The 18,671-nt window shown below is 48.8% G+C and overlaps 1 protein-coding gene across 6 annotated transcripts in view; it reads left to right on the top strand.

Annotated features, from left to right (window-relative positions):
• Nucleotides 1-18,671, top strand: part of PIK3CB (phosphatidylinositol-4,5-bisphosphate 3-kinase catalytic subunit beta) — a 229,428-nt gene that overhangs the window by 149,007 nt on the left and 61,750 nt on the right. For all 6 annotated transcript variants that reach the window (XM_075937524.1, XM_075937519.1, XM_075937522.1 and 3 more), the window contains 2 exons: nucleotides 8,567-8,666; nucleotides 14,774-14,952. In XM_075937524.1, coding sequence (XP_075793639.1) covers nucleotides 8,567-8,666; nucleotides 14,774-14,952 — 279 coding nt within the window. The remainder of the gene's footprint in view (nucleotides 1-8,566; nucleotides 8,667-14,773; nucleotides 14,953-18,671) is intronic.

Below are 18,671 nucleotides of genomic sequence, written 5' to 3'. Positions count from 1 at the left end.
CAGTGTGTGGAAGTTTTCCGAGGACAGACAGGGAAAAAAGGGAGGAGGGGTTGCCTTGTATATTAAAAATGTACACACTTGGACTGAAGTGGAGATGAACGTAGGAGATAGCTGTGTAGAGAGTCTCTGGGTTAAGCTAAAAGGGGTAAAAAACGAGGGTGATATCATGCTAGGAGTCTACTACAGGCCACCTAGCCAGGTGGAAGAGGTAGATGAGGCCTTTTTTAAACAATTAACAAAACTATCCAAAGCCCAAGATTTGGTGGTGATGGGAGACTTCAACTATCCAGACATATGTTGGGAAACTAACACAGCGAGGCACAGGCTATCCAATAAGTTTCTGGACTGCATTGGAGACAACTTTCTGTTTCAGAAGGTTGAAAAAGCTACCAGAGGAGAAGCTGTTCTGGATTTGGTTTTAACAAATAGGGAGGAACTAGTTGAGAACTTGAAAGTGGAAGACAGTATAGGGGACAGTGATCACGAAATAATAGAGTTCATGATCTTAAGGAAAGGTAGAAGGGAGACCAGCACAATTGAGGTTATGGATTTCAGGAAGGCAGATTTTGATAAGCTCAGAGAACTTGTAGGTAAGGTCCCATGGGAAGCAAGACTGAAGGGAAAAACAACTGAGGAGAGTTGGAAGTATTTCAAAGGGACGTTGTTAAGGGCCCAAAAGCAAACAATTCCGCTGTGTAGGAAAGATAGAAAATATGGCAAAAGACCAGCTTGGCTTAACAAGGAGATCTTGCATGATCTCAAAATAAAAAAGGAGTCATATAAAAAATGGAAACTAGGACAACTAACAAAGGATGAATATAGGCAAGCAACACGGGAATGCAGGGGCAAGATTAGAAAGGCAAAGGCACAAAATGAGATCAAACTAGCTACAGGCATAAAGGGAAACAAGAAGACCTTTTATAAATACATTAAAAGCAAGAGGAAGACCAAGGACAGGGTAGGCCCACTGCTTAGTGAGGAGGGAGAAGCAGTAACAGGAAACTTGGAAATGGTGGAGATGCTCAATGACTTCTTTGTTTCGGTCTTCACCGAGAAGTCTGGAGGTGTGCCTAACGTAGTGAATACAAGCAGAGAGAGGGTAAGTTTAGAAGATAGGATACACAAAGAACAAGTTAAAAATCACTTAGGAAAGTTAGATGTCAGCAAGTCACCAGGTCCTGATGAAATGCATCCCAGGATACTCAAGGAGCTGATAGAGGAGGTATCTGAGCCTTTAGCTATGATCTTTGAAAAATCATGGCAGACAGGGGAGATTCCAGAAGACTGGAAAAGGGCAAATATTGTGCCCATCTATAAAAAGGGGAATAAGAACAACCCAGGAAATTATAGACCGGTCAGTTTAACGTCTGTCCCAGGGAAGATAATGGAGCAGGTAATTAAGGAAATCGTATGCAAACACTTGGAAAGTAATAAAGTGATAGGGAATAGCCAGCATGGGTTTGTGAAGAACAAGTCATGCCAAACTAATCTGATAGCTTTCTTTGATAAGATAACGAGCCTTGTGGATAAGGGAGAAGCGGTGGATGTCATATACCTAGACTTTAGTAAGGCATTTGATACGGTCTCGCATGATATTCTTATTGATAAACTAGGCAAATATAACTTAGATAGGGCCACGATAAGGTGGGTGCATAATTGGCTGGATAACCGTAGTCAGAGAGTTGTTGTTAACGGTTCTAAATCCTGCTGGAAAGGGATAACAAGTGGAGATCCTCAAGGGTCTGTTTTGGGACCCGTACTATTCAATATCTTCATCAATGATGTAGATATTGGGATAGAGAGTACTCTTATTAAGTTTGCAGATGATACCAAACTGGGTGGGGTTGCGACTTCTTTGGAGGATAGGGACATAATTCAAAATGACCTTAGCAAGTTAGAGAAATGGTCAGCGGTAAACAGGATGAGGTTTAATAAAGAGAAATGCAAAGTGCTCCACTTAGGAAGGAACAATCAGTTCCATACATACAAGATGGGAAGCGACTGTCTAGGAAGGAGCATGGTGGAAAGGGATCTAGGGGTCATAGTGGACCACAAGTTGAATATGAGTGTGATGCTGTTGCAAAAAAAGCAAATATGATTCTAGGTTGTATCAACAGGTGTGTTGTAAGCAAAACTCGTGAAGTCATTCTGCCGCTCTATTCTGCACTAGTTAGGCCTCAGCTGGAGTACTGTGTCCAGTTCTGGGCGCCACATTTCAAGAAAGATGTGGAGAAATTGGAAAGGGTACAGAGAAGAGCGACAAGAATGATTAAAGGTCTAGAGAACATGACCTATGAAGCCAGGCTTCATGAACTGGGCTTGTTTAGTTTGGAAAAAAGAAGATTAAGGGGGGACATGATAGCGGTTTTCAAATATCTAAAAGGGTGTCACAAGGAGGAAGGCGAAAATTTGTTCCTCTTGGTTTCTGAGGACAGGACAAGGAGTAATGGGCTTAAAGTGCAGCAGGGGAGGTTTAGATTGGACATTAGGAAAAAATTCCTAACTGTCAGGGTGGTCAAATATTGGAATAAATTGCCAAGGGAGGTGGTGGAATCTCCCTCTCTGGAGATATTTAAGAACAGGTTAGATAGACATCTGTCAGGGATGGTGTAGACGGAGCTTGATCCTGCCTTGAGGGCGGGGGGCTGGACTCGATGACCTCTCGAGGTCCCTCCCAGTCCTATTATTCTATGATTCTATGATTCTATGACTGTCCATGATAACTCCATGATCTCTTTCCTGATTTGTCGTAACCAAATTAGCCCCCATCCTACTGTACGTATAGTTGGGGTTATTTTTCCCGATGTGCATTACTTTACACTTATCCACATTAAATTTCATTTGCCATTTTTGTTGTCCAATCACTCAGTTTGGTGAGATTTTCTTGGAGTCCCTCACAGTCTGCTTCTGTCTTGACTATCCTAAACAGCAAGGTCCCTCTTGCTTTCTATTAAAACAAGCAGTAAGTTCCCCTCTCCCTCCAGGAGCCCTTCTTTATATGGCCCCCACCTGGGCCCTCATTAGCAACAGCTGCCTCAGCTGGGGCTTCGCTCTCAGCCCTCATTCAGGTCTGGGTTTTTGCCCTTAAAGGGCCAGTGCAGGGCAAGCGTCCTGCCACAGTCCCCTATGAAGCATGGCCATAAAGTGCACCATGGAGGTAGGCAGGTAGCCACAGCATTGTGTCAGAAGGCTCTCACACCACATCTGCACTGGTTGAGCTCAAAATGCAGAGAGAGTCCAGCACCGGACGTAGTGATCGAAGAGGTTCAGCCGCCATAGACTCCAGAGGCATTCAGTGCTGTGCGTAAGCTCATAGAGCTCACCTCATCACCGGGACTGATCACGGTTGCCAATGAGGAACATCAGGCACCTCTATTGGTACCAGATCCAGTTTAGCAGACAGGGCAACCATGGTCACTGGCACCTATGTGCACACCGATCCCAGTGCCTATCCCAGCTCTGATGTTGGGGCTGATGCTGCCGCAGCAGCAGCCCCCCCCCCCCCATACCAGTGCTTGCACTGGTGCTGCTGCTGCCACCAACAACAACCCATACAGAAACCCAGGCACCAACCACCATGTCAGCACTGCCCCTCATGGCACCGCAGGTTCTGGTGACATCAGCGGCCCCAGTACCGGCCATCACAGATCTGCACTACCCCTTGGTGCCAGTATCTGCACCCGATGCCGCCACCATCACCGCCAATGGCACTTCCAGTATTGACCCACAGAAGGAAGCTGGCAGTGATGGCCAGACACAGGTCATCTCATTGCTCCCTGGCACCGTGGCTAGCATTAGAATACTCATCGCAGTCAGACACAGACTCCATCCGTTCCAGGGTCTCACCTAACAAATCCAGGTTGCAGCACCGTTCCCGGTCCCGGCACTCTAGCCCAGCCATTCAACAACCTTGACCTCAATAGCAGTCGCCCTTTTGGACCCTCTGGGCATATCATCAGGCCCAGGGACCACCTCCTTCCAGACATTTCTTGGTGACTTCTCCTTCAAGGGACACTCGCTCAGCTACTCCTCTTACCAGGGCCCCAGCTTTGGAAGCAGGCCAATCTTCCTATTAAGAAGTGGCAAGACCACCCTTAGAGGGAGAGGGTGTGCTGGCCCAGCCCTCTGTACCAGTTGCTCCACCACCACAGGCAATGGAACAGCAGTTGGAGCAACTCCTCCCAAGAGAGTCCTCATCTTCCTCAACAGATAAGGCTCTGTCTGACCCCTGCCCTCTATGCCTGCCATGGATGCTAGAATGCATCAAGACTTACTCCGCAAGCTGACAGGTGTAGGAGGTACCTGAAGACCTGGATCCTATGGTAGACATCTTGACAGCAGATACCCCAGCTAGGGTCGCACTGCCACTTAAGAAAACTGTCCAAGATTTCCAAGGCCTTGTGGCATACGCTCACCTCCATTACACCCACCCAAAAAGGGGTGGAGAGGTGCTACCTCTTCCTGTAGTCTAGGCATGAAAACCTGTATGCCCACCCACCCTCGGCGTCCCTGGTAGTCCATGCAATGGGGAAGAAAGAAAGACAAGGGCCCCTGGGACTATGCTTAAGAGCAGGGAGCCGAAGAAGTTAGACCTCCTAGTCAGGAAGACCTACGTGATGGAGGGACTGCAACTCCGAATCACGAATCAGCAAGTAATGCTGAGCAGATATGCATATAATACATTGTCTGCGATGGACAAATATAGGGAATGTTGTCCACAAGATGCAAGGCAGGAGTTTGGGGCCCTGTTAGATGAAGGCAGGGCAGTCTCGCACACAGCGATGCAAGCAGCCCCAGAAGCTTCAGACTCTGCTGCTCTCATTATGGCTACCGGGGTGGTTATGAGGCATAATGCCTGGCTTTAGGTGTCAGGGATCCCACCTGAGATCCAAAACACACTGGACAGTCCTTTGAGGGGACCGGCCTGTTCTCTGAGCAGATGGACTTGAGGCTCCATATAGTCTCAAGGATTTCAGGGCTACACTAAAATCCCTGGGGATCCATACCCTGGACCCTCAGCGGAGACCCCTACATCTTAGACTTGCCCTAAAACCCTTCTAGCAATTGTTCAGGTCTGACCAGGGCAGGAGGAGGGGTCAGAATAACTACTATAACAATGGCAAGAACAGACTTAGGGGTTCTAGGTCTGATTCCAAAAGGGGATCTGCCCTGCTCCCTAACTAGCAGCCCAAAGACCTCGTTTTGAAATTACACCTGAGGTTGGCATCCCAGCCTCCCTGCTAACCCCATCCTGTGGTGCCAGCCCTCTCATTTCTTCCTTGTCTGGTCCCGAATCACTTCAGATTGTTCAGTACTTGGCCTGGTGGAAAGAGGATGTGCTATCCCTTTCCTTTCCTGCCCACTTTCCCACTCCCTTTCCCCATCCCTCTTCAGGGACCCCTCTCATGAGCTACTGTTGAAGCAGGAGGTATCTGCACTTCTGCTCCTGGGAGTGGTTGAGCCTATCTCAGAGGAGTTCAAAGGGAAAAGGTTTTACTCCTGCTATTTCCTTATCCCCAAATCCAAGGGGGAAGGAGGGGGGGGCTTTGTCCCATTTTGAACCTAAGGAACCTCAACTCGTTTGTAAAGACATACAAGGTTCATGATGGTCACCCTCACCTCCGTCATCCCCTCCCTAGAGGAAGAAGACTGGTATGCCACCCTCTTGAACGACGCATATTTCTACATATTGATAATTCCATCCCACAGGAAATTCCTAAGATTCACAGTAGGCCAAGACCATTTTGAGTTCTCATTCCTCCCATTCGGCCTCTCCACAGCACCAAAGGCTTTCACCATGTGCATAGCCGCTGTAGTGGCCTTCTTGAGAAGGCACAGAATCCAGGTGTTCACTTACCTAATAGACTGGCTAATCAGAGGATCATCCAGGGATGAGGTCCTCAGCCACATACACTTTGTAAGGAAAACTGTTTCACGAACTGAGTCTCCTCATAAGTGAGGAGAAGTCCACTCTCCATCCAACCCAGATAATAGACTTTGTTTGGGATCATCCATACTGGTGAGAGTGTCCCTCTCCAGGGTCAGGCTTTTAGCCAATAGGGCGATAATCGACAGCCTTACGGCTTTGCCCCTTACAACATCATGCGCATTCATCAGACCATCAGGCCACATGGCAACCTGCTACTTTTGTGGTCCAGCACGCCAGACTGCAGCTTTGAACTCTTTCAGGTGTGGTTGGCAACAGTACGCAACCCACTAGGAGAACCTATGGATGCGATGGTCATGGTACCGAAATAGGTTCCCCAGTCCCTAGACTGGTGCCTTCAGGAACAGGTCATTTTCCACAGCATCCCATTTTCCAGACAGGCCCCATCAGTTCAGCTGGTAACACAGCATCGGACACAAGTTGGGGAGCTTATCTGTCAAACCTCAGAACTCAAGGTATGAGGTCCCCCAACGAGAGCTCTTGCCACATGAATGTCAAAGAACTCAGGGCTATCTGGCTGGCCTGCCTGGTGTTTCTACCCCACCTGAAGAACAAGGTAGTGTTCACGGACAACATCACAGCCATGCACTATATCATCAGGGTGGGGCTCATTCTTCTCCCCTATGCAAGGAAGCCCAATGTCTCTGGGAGCTATGTATTGGACACGGGATCCACCTGGACGTATCTTATCTACCATGGGACCGCAACAGCTTGGCAGACCAGCTCAGCAGGTTGTTCAGGGCCCACAAGTGGTCCATCAAGATGGATATCTTGGATGTCATCTTCCAGGGGTGGGGCTATCCCCCTCCCGACCTGTTCACTTCCCAGGGAAACGTCAAGTGTCTGAGCTACTGCTCATATCTGAGACGGGGAAGGAGTCGCTAAGGGATGCAGTACTGGTACAGTGTGTCCCCCCCCCCACCTTCTCTGTGTTTCCTCCCTTCCCCTTTCTGTACAAGTTCCTTCTGATGATCAGGAGGTGCGCAGCATCAATCATCCTGATAGCCCCAGCATGCCATGCCAACACTTGTACCCTATGCTCCTGGACCAAGTGGTAGAGGAGCCTATCATGCTACCTACCATTGACTCCAGACCTGATCACCCAGGACCCAGGGGCAGGGCAGCTGTGCCACCCGAACCTGTCATCCCTCCACTGGCAGCCCGGCACTTTTGTGGTTAACCAGAACACCTCTGTTCAGAGGCAGTTAGGAGGGTCCTTGTGGAGAGCAGAAAACCCATGATGCTAAATGGAAGCATTTTTCACTTTGGACTACTGGGACAAGGTAGATACTATGGGGACCCCTATCGCCCTCATCCTAGACTACCTCTTTCACCTTAGACAGCAAGGGCTATCAACTTCATCCCTACGGGTCCACTTGGCCACCATCACAGCATTCCATCCAGGTGAAGGGAGCAGGACAGTATTGTGAACGCACTGGCTTAAGTGATTCCTCAAGGGGGTGGATAGGCTGTATCCATACGTGCACCAACACCTAACCACATGGGACCTAAATTTGGTCCTTACAAGACTCATGAGTACCACATTTGAACTCTTGGACACGGCTTCCTGAAGCACCTCTAGTGGAAGATAGTTTTCCTAGTAGCCATTACATCAACTAGGAGAATGTCAGAGCTGAGTGCCCTCACATCAGAGTCCCCTTATATGGTTTTCTTTCAGGATAAGGTTAGGCTTCACCCCCACCAGTCATTCCTGCCCATGGTCATGTCACATTATCACATGTCCCAGAATATTTACTTCCCTGTTTTCTTCCCGAAACTCCATGCAACACCTAGGAAGCAGCCCCTAGACATGAAGAGATCCGTAGCCTTCTACATCGATAAGACAAGAAAGATTAGCAGGTCACCCCAACTCTTTATTTCTATAGCATAAAAGATGAGGGGTCTCCCGATGTCGGCCCAGTGCTTGTCCTCGTGGTTCACTTCCTGCATCAGGCCTGTTCGAATTTGCGGGATGGATGGCGCCCCTGCTTATGGCCCATTCCATAAGGGTACAGGCCTCATTGATGATTGTCACACAAGTGCCCCTCAGGGTCCTCCATTCATATGTTTACACTACACCATTACACAGCAGGCCAGAGACGATGCAGCCTTTGGTAGGACTGTGTTGCAATCCATTGCACAATAAGGTTCTGACCCCATCTCCTGTGGTACTGCTAGGGAGTCACCTAACTGGAATAGACATGAGCAAGCACTCGAAGAAAAAACAGTTAATGTTGTTCTTCGAGATGTATTGCTCATGTCCATTCCAAACCCCACCCACCTCCCCTTTGTCGGAAGACTCTGGCAAGAAGGAACTGAGGGGGTGAGGGCCAGCAGGCATATATATTCACCAATATGCTGGTGCCACTCAAGTGGGCTTGCTGGCTGGCCTGACAGATACTGCTAAGGAAAAAAGCTCTGGAATCTGTGCATGCAGTGTGCACAAACATAACTTCAATGGACATGAGCAACACATCTCGAAGAACAGCAGTTACAAAGTAAGTAACCATTTTTTCCTATTGTAATAGCTTGAAGATTTCTTTTCTATAAAATGGAAAGAATCTATCTTTGCAACTCCAGTGATTTTTTTTTTCTGTTTTCACATGATGCTTCCTGTAGGTCAGAGGTGCACATACCTGCTGTCTCAGTACAGTTTGGTGTAATTCTTGAAGCTTACTGCCGAGGAAGTATTGCTCACATGAAGGTTCTTTCCAAACAGGTACTGATTGTTAAATATTTGTCTTCACTTATTCCTGCCTGCAAGTGAAAAATCTATTCCATTGATGATATGGGGGAGTCAGTCTTTCATAAGAACAATGTGGGCTAAAGAGAAGAAAGGGCTAGTGAGAGAGACATAGGAATGGGAAGCACTTGCCTAATGCTACTGAGATTAGCAAATAGGGTACATGCATTCTAGGGGGAACAGTCAACATAGTAGGTGACTGTAAAGAGTCAATTCTTGAAGCTTTGGCTTTTGCTGGGAGGTAATCCGGATTTTTGCTTTAATAAGGATTCTGAAATAATGCCCTACATTTTAATGGAGTCTACATAGATTGCTCAAATCAGAAGATAAGAAATAAAATTGTTGCTACCTCTGTGGAGGTACCAGTCATAGATGAGAGGTGAGGTTCATTTCTAAACATATGACAATGTGCTATTAATTGATCTGCCAAGTTTTAATTGCAAAATGTATTCAGAAGAGTTTAATGTGTCAAAATTTCATTGACATAAGACCTGAGCTGCAGCAGTAATCCTGTATGTCTGAAAAACAGAGGTAGTATGTATTTTAGCGGGTTTGACTCACTTTTTTCACAGCTCTTCCCTCAGGGTGGCTATGGGGAAGTAGCTGGCTGCTCCGACATGCCCCCTTTGGGGGTGGTGGTGTCTTCGGGGCACTGCCCTCCAGCAGTGACCACTCCGGTCTTGGTCTGCGCCCCCTTCTGGGGGGGGGAGTCAGTTCTTCCTCTGCTCCTCTTCCAGGGTCCTCTCTACTCCCTAGGACCCCCAGTTCTTCTCCCACTCTGCCTGCCCGGTTGCCTCCTGCAACCCTGCCTTGTGGACTTATGGCCTGAAGCTTCCCTGGCTCAAACTCCCACAGCCTACCGCAGCTGCCTCCTTGTGAACCGCGGCTGCCTCCATGCTAGCATTTAGCCCCGCCCTCCATGACTGCCTCCTTGCAGTCCTGGGCCGCAGGCCGGGTAACCTGGGTTTGCTAGGCTGAAGCCTCTCTCATTGCAGGCAGGTCTTCTCTGGTCTCCCTCCTCCTCTCTGGAGCTGCTCTATATGACCTCCTGCTGGGCCCTCCTTAGCTGCCTCAGCTGGGCTTCCTCCTGACTCCAGGTCTCAGCCCCTTAAAGGGCCAGTACAGGGCAACGCCCTGCCACACTATGTTCAGTTTATTTAATGCACAGCAAATATATATATATATACCTTGACTTTTTTGAAACAGTCTCCCACAGAATTCTTGCCAACAAGTTTAAAAAGTATGGATTGGATAAATGGACTGTAAGGTGGATAGAAAGCTAGCTAAACCATCAGGCTCAGAAGTTAGTGATCAACAGTTTGATGTCTGGTTGGTGGTCAGTAATAAGCAGAGTGCCCCAACAGTTGGTTCTGGGCCTGGTTTTGTTCAGCATCTTTATTAATCACCTGGACGAGGGGATGGATTGCACCCTCAGCAAGTTTATATGTGATGCTAAGCTAGTGGGAGAGGTAGGTACATTGTTGGGCAGGGATAGGGTCCAGAGTGACCTACAGAAATTGGACCATTGGGCCCAAAGAAATCTGATGAGATTCAACAAGGCCAAGTGCAGAGTCTTGCACTTGGGATAGAAAGATCGCAAGCCCTGCTACTGGGGACCAACTGGCTAAGCAGCAGTTCTGCAGAAAAGAACCTGGGAATTACAGTGGATGAGATGCTGGATATGAACCAATAGTGTACCTTTGTAGCCAAGAAGGCTAATGGTATATTGGGATGCATTAGTAGGCACATTGCCAGCAAATCTAGGGAAGTGATTATTCTCCTTTATTTGGCACTGGTGAGGTCACATATAGTGAAACGGTTATTTTGAAAGTGAAATAGCTGTCTAGACACGATTCCTTTAGGGGCGGGGAAAAAGCCTTTTTGAAAGATCCTGTACTCCCAGTTTTTTGAGGAGTATAGGATCTTTCAAAAAAGGGTTGGTTTTGTGTTTTGTTTTGTTTTGTTTTTCAAGAGAACCACATCTAGGCTGCAGTTTCACTTTCAAAATACCCATTTTTGAAAGAACGTGCGGCTGCCGTTAGGCAAATGAAGTGCGGGAAATTCAAATCCCAGCTTCATTTGCAATTTCAATCTGTCTAATTTACATCCCTCTTTTGAAAGAGGGATGTAGTCTAAACATACCTTAACTTTAAGTATGTTAGGGTAAGTACTTTTTCTTGTGAAAAATATAGCACTTTTCAAACTATAGTCCTCAAAACACTTTTTAGCTCATTCTTAACAATTAATTTCATTTGTATGCTAATTTTTCCATAACCACAACTTCCCATGGTTTTTTGAACCATTCCTCTACAGTTTGCTGTTTTTTTTAATTTTTCAAATGCGATTCTCTCAGTATCTGAGCAACTACAGTTTGAACCTTTCTAATCTGGCACCCTCAGGACCTGACCGGTGCCAAACCAGAGAATTTGCCAAACCGCAAGAATTCAGTATTTTCTTAGCAGCATTACCAACATTTTGACTGCTTACTGTCTTTGAAGACACTTATGGGTATAAATTAAAACTAAACAGGACAGAATACTGAGAGCTAGGACTGGTGGCTATAAACTTTATGGGACCATGGGAAACCTGGCCACACCCATGATAAGTGGACATCTGGCTAACTAAAATCATGCTGGACCATGGATGTTGCTGGACCAGAGAGGTTCAACCTGTACTAGCAGAGGAGAGACTCATTCTTTATTTCATTTTCCATGATCATTCTGGCAGCTCCAACAGATAATCAAAGACGCATAGAATCAAAGAATCCTAGGGCTGGAAGAGACCTCAGGAGGTCATCGAGTTCAGCTCCCTGCCCAAAGCAGGACCCAGTCCCAAGTAAATCATCCCAGGCAGGACTTTGTCAAGCCGGGACTTAAAAAACGTCTAGGGATGGAGATTCTGCTACCTCCCTAGTAACCCCTTCCAGTGCTTTACCACCTTTCTAGTGAAATAGTTTTTCCTAATATCCAACCTAGACTTCCTCCATTGTAACTTAGGACCATTGCTCCTTGTTTTGTCATCCATCACTACTGAGAACAGCCTCTCTCCATCCCCTTTGGAACCTCCCTTCAGGAAGTAGAAGGCTACTATCAAATCCCTTCCTCCCCGCTTCCTCCCCCACCCCTCAATTCTCTTCTACAGACTAAATAAGCCCGAATCCTTCACTCTCTCCTCGTAGGTCATGTGCTGCAGCCCCCTAATTATTTTGGTTGCCCTCCGTTAGACCCTTTCCAATGTGTCCACATTCTTTCTATATTGAGGGGCCCAGAACTGGACGCAGTACTCCAGATGTGGACTCACCAGTGCCAAATAAAGGGGAATAATACCTTCTCTAGATCTGCTGGCAATGCTTCTCCTAATGCATCCTAATATGTCAATAGCCTTCTTAGCTACTAGGGCACACTGTTGACTCATCCACTGTAATCCCCAGGTCCTTTTCTGCCAAACTGCTGCTTAGCCAATCAGTCCCTAGCCTGTAACTATGCTTGGGATTCTTCCATCCCAAATACAGGACTCTGCATTTGTCCTCGTTGAACCTCATCAGATTTCTTTTGGCCCAATCCTCCAATTTGTCTAGGTCACCCTGGACCCTATCCTTGCCCTCCAACTTATCTACCTCTCCCCCTAGCTTTGTGTCATCCGCAAACTTGTTGAGGGTGCAATCCATCCCCTCATCCAGGTCGTTAATAAAGATGTTGAACAAAACTGGTCTTAGAACCAATCCTTGGCACTCTGCTTGAAACCAACTGCCAACCCAACATTGAGTTGTTGATCACTGCCCGCTAGGCCCAAAAATTTAGCCAGCTTTCTCTCCACCTTACAGTCCATTTATCCAATCCATACTTAACTTGCTGCAAAGAATGTTGTGGGAGACCGTATCAAAAGCTTTGCTAAAGTCAAGGTATATCATATCCACTGACTTCCTCATGTCCACAGAGCCAGTTACCTCATCAGAAGCTAGTCAGATTGGTCAGGCATGGCTTGCCCTTGGTGAATCCATGTTGACTATTCCTGATCACTTCCCCTCTTCTAAGTGCTTCAACATGGATTTCTTGAGGATCCCCTCCATGATTTTTCCAGGGACTGAGGTAAGGCTGACAGGTCTGTAGTTCTCTGGACTGTCCTCCTTTCCTTTTTTTAAAGATGGGCGCACTGCATTTTCCTTTTTCCAGTCATCTGGGACCTCTCCCGATCTCCATTAGTTTTCAAAGATGATGGCCAAAGGATCTGCAATGACCTCTGCCAACTCACTTAGTACCCTCGAATGCATTAAATCCAATCCCATGTATTTAGCATAATTTAGTAATAAATATGCATCAATTATCTTATTTGGTCTGATTGCATTCCAGTGTTTTCTAATGACTGAACATGTCCGCTGCATATGCATAAAGTGATCTCTTTCATCAGTGTTCTCTAACACTTATCCCCATTCAATCTGTCTATATTTTTAATCTCTCTGGTGTGAGATACCATTAAACAGTATCTTAAAATGAAATTTTCTGTTACAGTGCTACAAAGTGAGATTGCTGGTCCTCTTTTCCAGATCAAACCCTATTCCTCTGGGGCAATTTGTTTATCCAGGTCCTTTTATCAGTATGTCATACATGGAGTTTTGTTGTGAAACTTTTCAACAAAGATTGATACAAACTAGTTACAATTTTGTTTGTTTTCTAATCAACCAAATATTTCAAAAGTATTCGTATTATGAGACAGTAGACTAGTTAGTTCTGATCTCTAAATAAGTTAGAAAAGTTTCTTTTACTAAATAGCTGGCAAACCTCTATATTCCTTCCCAGTCTTTTAAAGCCTTCTGGTTTATGATTTGGATTACGGATGTGGATTATTTGCAGTGGCAAAGAAAAAAAGTGTCAATGGCAAGAGAAAAAGCCTTACCTAACACAAACAATTTCAATAGTACAGCTTTTTGTGGCCTCCCCTCAGTTCTTTTAAAAGTGAGTCAACCATAGTGGAAAAACTAACAGAAATATTTAGGATGGATTTCTAGTCCCATTTAAATTCAATGACAAAATCCTGTTGACTTCAGAAGACCAGGATTTCATTTTTACATTGGTTTTCCTGTCTTCACTGACAGGTAAGTCCAGTTTTAATTTAATAAAATAGTGTCATTTTCATGTGCTCATGGGGGGGGGGGGTGTAATTTTCATTTCCCATGGGAGGGGGGGTGAAAAGGAAAGGTTTAGCACAACTTTTAACTTAAACATAACCATGTGCTTATGTTTTTTTGTGGGATCATTGTTAGGATTGTACTGAACTGATAATCTAGTTAAAGTTGAGTGTGTAAAGCATGTTGCCTGAATCCATATTTATACACACAAATACATTTTTTTCAAAGGTGATGACTGTCCACTGGTCCCACTGACTTCAGTATGAATCTGTGCCAAATTTTATTCACCTAGTTTGAAAATTGGCGAGAGTTCTTAAAGTACATTGTATATGGAACAGATAATACATGTATATAGTCTATACACTAAAATAAGTTTTATGGGGAAATTTTACCCCATTGAAAGTCTGGTACTTTTGAAAGTGTGACTTAGAAATCTAAGGCACTTAGATGCTCTTGAAAATTTTACTCTTCAGAAATGGCATCTTCGCTGCAGTCCACTGTTATTGGGGATGTAAAATCCCATTTAATTAGTTAAATAGCTATATTTGTACTGACACTACATTTCACCAATGTATGGGTGGGAGGGGGTGCTCCTGCAAAACTGGAGTGGGCCTGCTGGGGTTGGACAAGGGCTGATCCTCAGTCAAGGACTGCTCCTGGCCCCTATGCAGGCAAGGGGCTGCTTCAAGGTACTGGTTAACCATTCCCCAGTAAGCATCACCCTTTAATGATGCTTACTGGGTAACTATTTAACTGGTTACCCATTAACATCCCTAACTCTTACTGTAATTAAAAAAAACTGTTGTTATCATTAGCTTTAACATTTGAACCAAATCTTTAATGGACCTTTTATTTTTAAAATGAGATTTGGCATTTGTAGTTGTATAGTATGGATTTTAAATTATCATTTTATTTAGTTTCATAAATGATTCAGAATACTTTTAAAAATCTATTTCAGGTTGAAGCCCTCAATAAATTGAAGACCTTAAATAGTCTAATAAAACTGAATTCCATTAAGCAAAGCAAAACAAAAGGAAAAGATGCAATGCATACCTGTTTAAAACAAAATGCATACAAAGAAGCACTTTCTGATCTCCAGTCTCCTTTGAATCCCTCTGTTATACTTTCAGAACTATAGTAAGTTATGTATGATCTTCTGCTTATATTTTTACCATAACTTTAATATGGAAACACTTTAGTATCTATTGTTTGTGAAGCTCAGCAGACACTCTGACAGAATTCATTTTCAAGAGTGGGAGAAGGTCTGTTGGTTGGTATCATCCTGACTATGAAAGGACATTTCTGCTTTCTTAAGGTGAAGGTGCCAATTTTAATTGGGGTCTGGAGATTTTTGCTATCCATCTTAAAACTTAAAGCTCTCTGATCTCTTAGGGTATGTCTACACTACAAAGCTAGTTCGAACTAACAGATGTTAGTTCGAACTAACTTTCATAGGTGCTACACTTAGCGCTCCGTTAGTTCGAACTTAATTCGAACTAACGGAGCGCTTAGTTAGAACTAGGTAAACCTCATTTTACGAGGATTAAGCCTAGTTCGAGCTAGCTAGTTCGAATTAAGGGCTGTGTAGACCCTTAATTCGAACTAGTGGGAAGCTAGCCCTTCCCAGCTTGCCCTGGTGGCCACTCTGGCCAACACCAGGGAAACTCTATTACCCCTCTCCCAGCCCCGGAGCCCTTAAAGGGCCACGGGCTGGCTACACAGTTTGTGCCAGTTGCAAGACTGCCAGCACCCAGCCAGTAGACCCTGCACCTGCCACAAAATGAGCCAGCCACCTGAGGACACCCAGCCCTCCACTGCTCCCCAGGACCAGCCTGGCGGCTCCCAGGAGCCTGCCCGGGGACGCAAGAGGCGGGCACCCACTTGGTCAAGTGCGGAGATCGTGGACCTCATCCAGGTTTGGGGGGAAGCCTCCAATGTCCATGATCTCCACACTAGCCACAGGAGCCAGGGGCCACCAGCGCAGCCGGGAACAGGTGCGCTGCAAAATCAAAGACCTGCGGCAGTCCTCCTCCCGGGCCTACCTGCCAGGGGGCCGACCCGGAGGCCTGCCCCAACTTCCAGGCTCTGGACCGCCTCCTGGGGGCTCATGCCGTCCCTGCCCCCCGGGACATGATAGACCCCGGGGCAAAGGGACCGCTCCAGGAGACGGAGGAGGAGGAGGAGGAGGAGGAGGGCTCCGAGAGCCAGGAGCCTGCCGGCAGCCTGCCCAGGACCTGGGACCCCCAAGGCACCCCACAGAGCCGCTCGCCTGTGTCGTCTGAGGCCGGGGAGGCGTCTACCTGTGAGTACCATCGTGCTCCCCTTATGTGTACGGGGGGCTGGGGCGAGAGGGAGTCCCGGGACCGTGCACCTGGGCCTTGCCCACCACGGAGCAGCAGCTGGGGATCCTGCAGGGGCCCTGGCCTTGCAGAGGGGAGCTGGGTTTCACACACCTGGGCCCCTGGGGTAATTGACCGCTGTTCTTGTTGCACCACAGCCGCAGCACCTGGGCCTGCAGGGCGCACCACCCTGCCTGCAGCAGCTGCCCATGCCCGGGCAAGCAGGAGAGCCAGGAACCAGAAGGACTACCAGAGGCGGCACCTCCAGTTCCTGGAGCAACAGCTCCGTCTCCAGGACCACTGGGTCCAGGAGGACCTGAGGCTGTGCCGGAGGAGTTTGGAGGCCCTGGAGGAGCAGGGCTGTGCCCTGCGAGGCCACCTCCAGAGCCTGCTCGACCGCTTCCCAATTCCTGCTGCTCCCCCTGCTGCTCCTCCTGCTCCCCCAGCTCCCCCTCCTGCTTCCTCCACACCCCCCGTCCCTCCTGCCCCACCCTCCACAACCATTCCCCACCGACGCCCCCAGACCTGCAGTGTGGCGAGACGGGAGAGGCAGCCGGACTCCCACCCCTGAGCTTTCCTTTCCCTTCCTCCCTTCCCTCCCCTTCCAGCTCCCTCGTCCCAGGTTTCCCCCTCCCCTCTCCCACCCTCATTCCTCCCTTCCCCCACCCCAGTTATGTGAAATAAACAGACGTTTTTGTTTGAAAAACAGATGTCTTTATTTTACAGTGGGTAGGGAGGGGAAAGGGGAAGGGGGGTAGGGTGGAAGAAGGCCCCAGTGGGGCATGCAAGGGAGAGGTCAGTCCTCCTCCTCCACCTGGAAGCTCTCCCGCAGGGCTTCCCGGATCCGGACGGCCCCCCGCTGGGCTTCCCGGATGGCGGCAGTGCGGGGCTGACCGTAGTGTCCTGCCATGCGGTCAGCCTCAGCCATCCAGGCTGGCAGGAAAGCCTCCCCCTTTCACTCACTCAAATTGTGGAGCACACAACATGCTGCCACCACGGGAGGGATGTTGTGCTCGGCCAGGTCCAGATGGGTGAGGAGGCATCGAAAGCGGGCTTTCAGTCGCCCGAAGGCCCCCTCCATCACGATGCGGGCCCTGGTCAGCCTGGCATTGAAGGCCTGGCGGGAGGATTGAGGTGCTTCATCAGCCACGGCTGCAGTGGGTAGGCTGCATCCTCCATCAGGCACACGGGCATGTCCATGTCCCCGACCCTGATGTGGCGGTCGGGGAAGAAGGTCCCGTCTTGCAGCCTCTGGCACACGGAGGAGTTGCGGTACACCCGGGCGTCGTGTGCTTTGCCAGACCAGCGCACATTAATGTCCGTGAACTGGCCCCGGTGGTGTCACACGGCCTGCAGGATCACGAAGAAGTACCCCTTGCGGTTCACGTACTGGGAGGCCTGGTGTTCCGGGGCACGGATGGGGATGTGCGTCCCGTCGATGGCCTCCCCGCAGTTGGGGAAGCCGAGGGCGCCGAATCCCCGGATGACGGCGTCCGGGTCGGCGAGGCGGATCACCCTGCAGAGCAGCACCCGGTTGATGGCCTTGACCACCTGCGGAGAGAGACACAGCAAAGCGCCAATCAGTGGGGCGCCCGGGTGGCTGGGAGCGTTCGTGCCCTGGCAGTGCCCCGCACCCCACTCCCGGAAGCAACCCCCCTGGTGGCGTGTAGTACGGCCGGGACAGACCGACCCCTCCGGTGCGGGGTGCGTTCACCTCTTCCCGCCCCCCCTTTGTCCCTGGGGCGGCCCATCCCCTCCTCGCAACCCCCCTCCCCCTCGGCGCAGTGGCCGACGAGTGCCATACCTGCATGAGCACCGCTCCGACGGTGGATCTCCCCACGCCAAACTGGTTCCCGACGGATCGGTAGCTGTCCGGCGTGGAGAGCTTCCAGAGGGCGATGGCCACCCGCTTCTGGAGGGGGATGGCGGGTCTCACGCGAGTGTCCCTTCTGCGCAGGGCAGGGCCGAGCCACTCGCAGAGCTCCAGTGACGTGTCCCTCTTCATCCTGAAGTTCTGGGTCCACTGTTGATCCTCCCAGCACCCCAGGACGATGCAGTCCCACCAGTTAGTGCTGGTGTCCAGACGCGGCAGGGCACGCCGGTGCCGGGGCGCCGCCACGGCTCCTCCACGGCCCCCAGGGCGGCCAGGCGGAGAAGCAGGGGGCTGACATGCACCAGGAGGTGCCAGGCAGCCTCGAGCCATTGCTGGCAGGCTTGCAGCAGCAAGTCCAGAAAGTGCACCAGAAGGTGCAGGGCGAGCTCTGGCTCCATGTTACCACCTGCGGCGGCGTCCCCGAAGGGCACAGAGACCAATGCTTTGCTGTCCCTCGGCGAGGTTGGCAAGGAAGCAGGAAAAGCTGAGAACCGGCTTTCCGGGGGGGTCCCTTTAAGCACGAGCCTCAGACAGCAGCCACGCAAAGCAACTACTGACCTGATGCCCTGCCAGAACCGGTTTCAGCCACCCTTAAATGACCCCCTGCGTCCAATCAGTGTGGATGCGCTAGTTCGAATTAGCAA

Source organism: Pelodiscus sinensis, chromosome 10 (genome assembly GCF_049634645.1).
Source record: "Pelodiscus sinensis isolate JC-2024 chromosome 10, ASM4963464v1, whole genome shotgun sequence".
Classification (NCBI taxonomy): domain Eukaryota; kingdom Metazoa; phylum Chordata; order Testudines; family Trionychidae; genus Pelodiscus; species Pelodiscus sinensis.
Note: the sequence above shows the minus strand (reverse complement) of the source record. Positions and strands in the feature narration are given on the sequence as shown.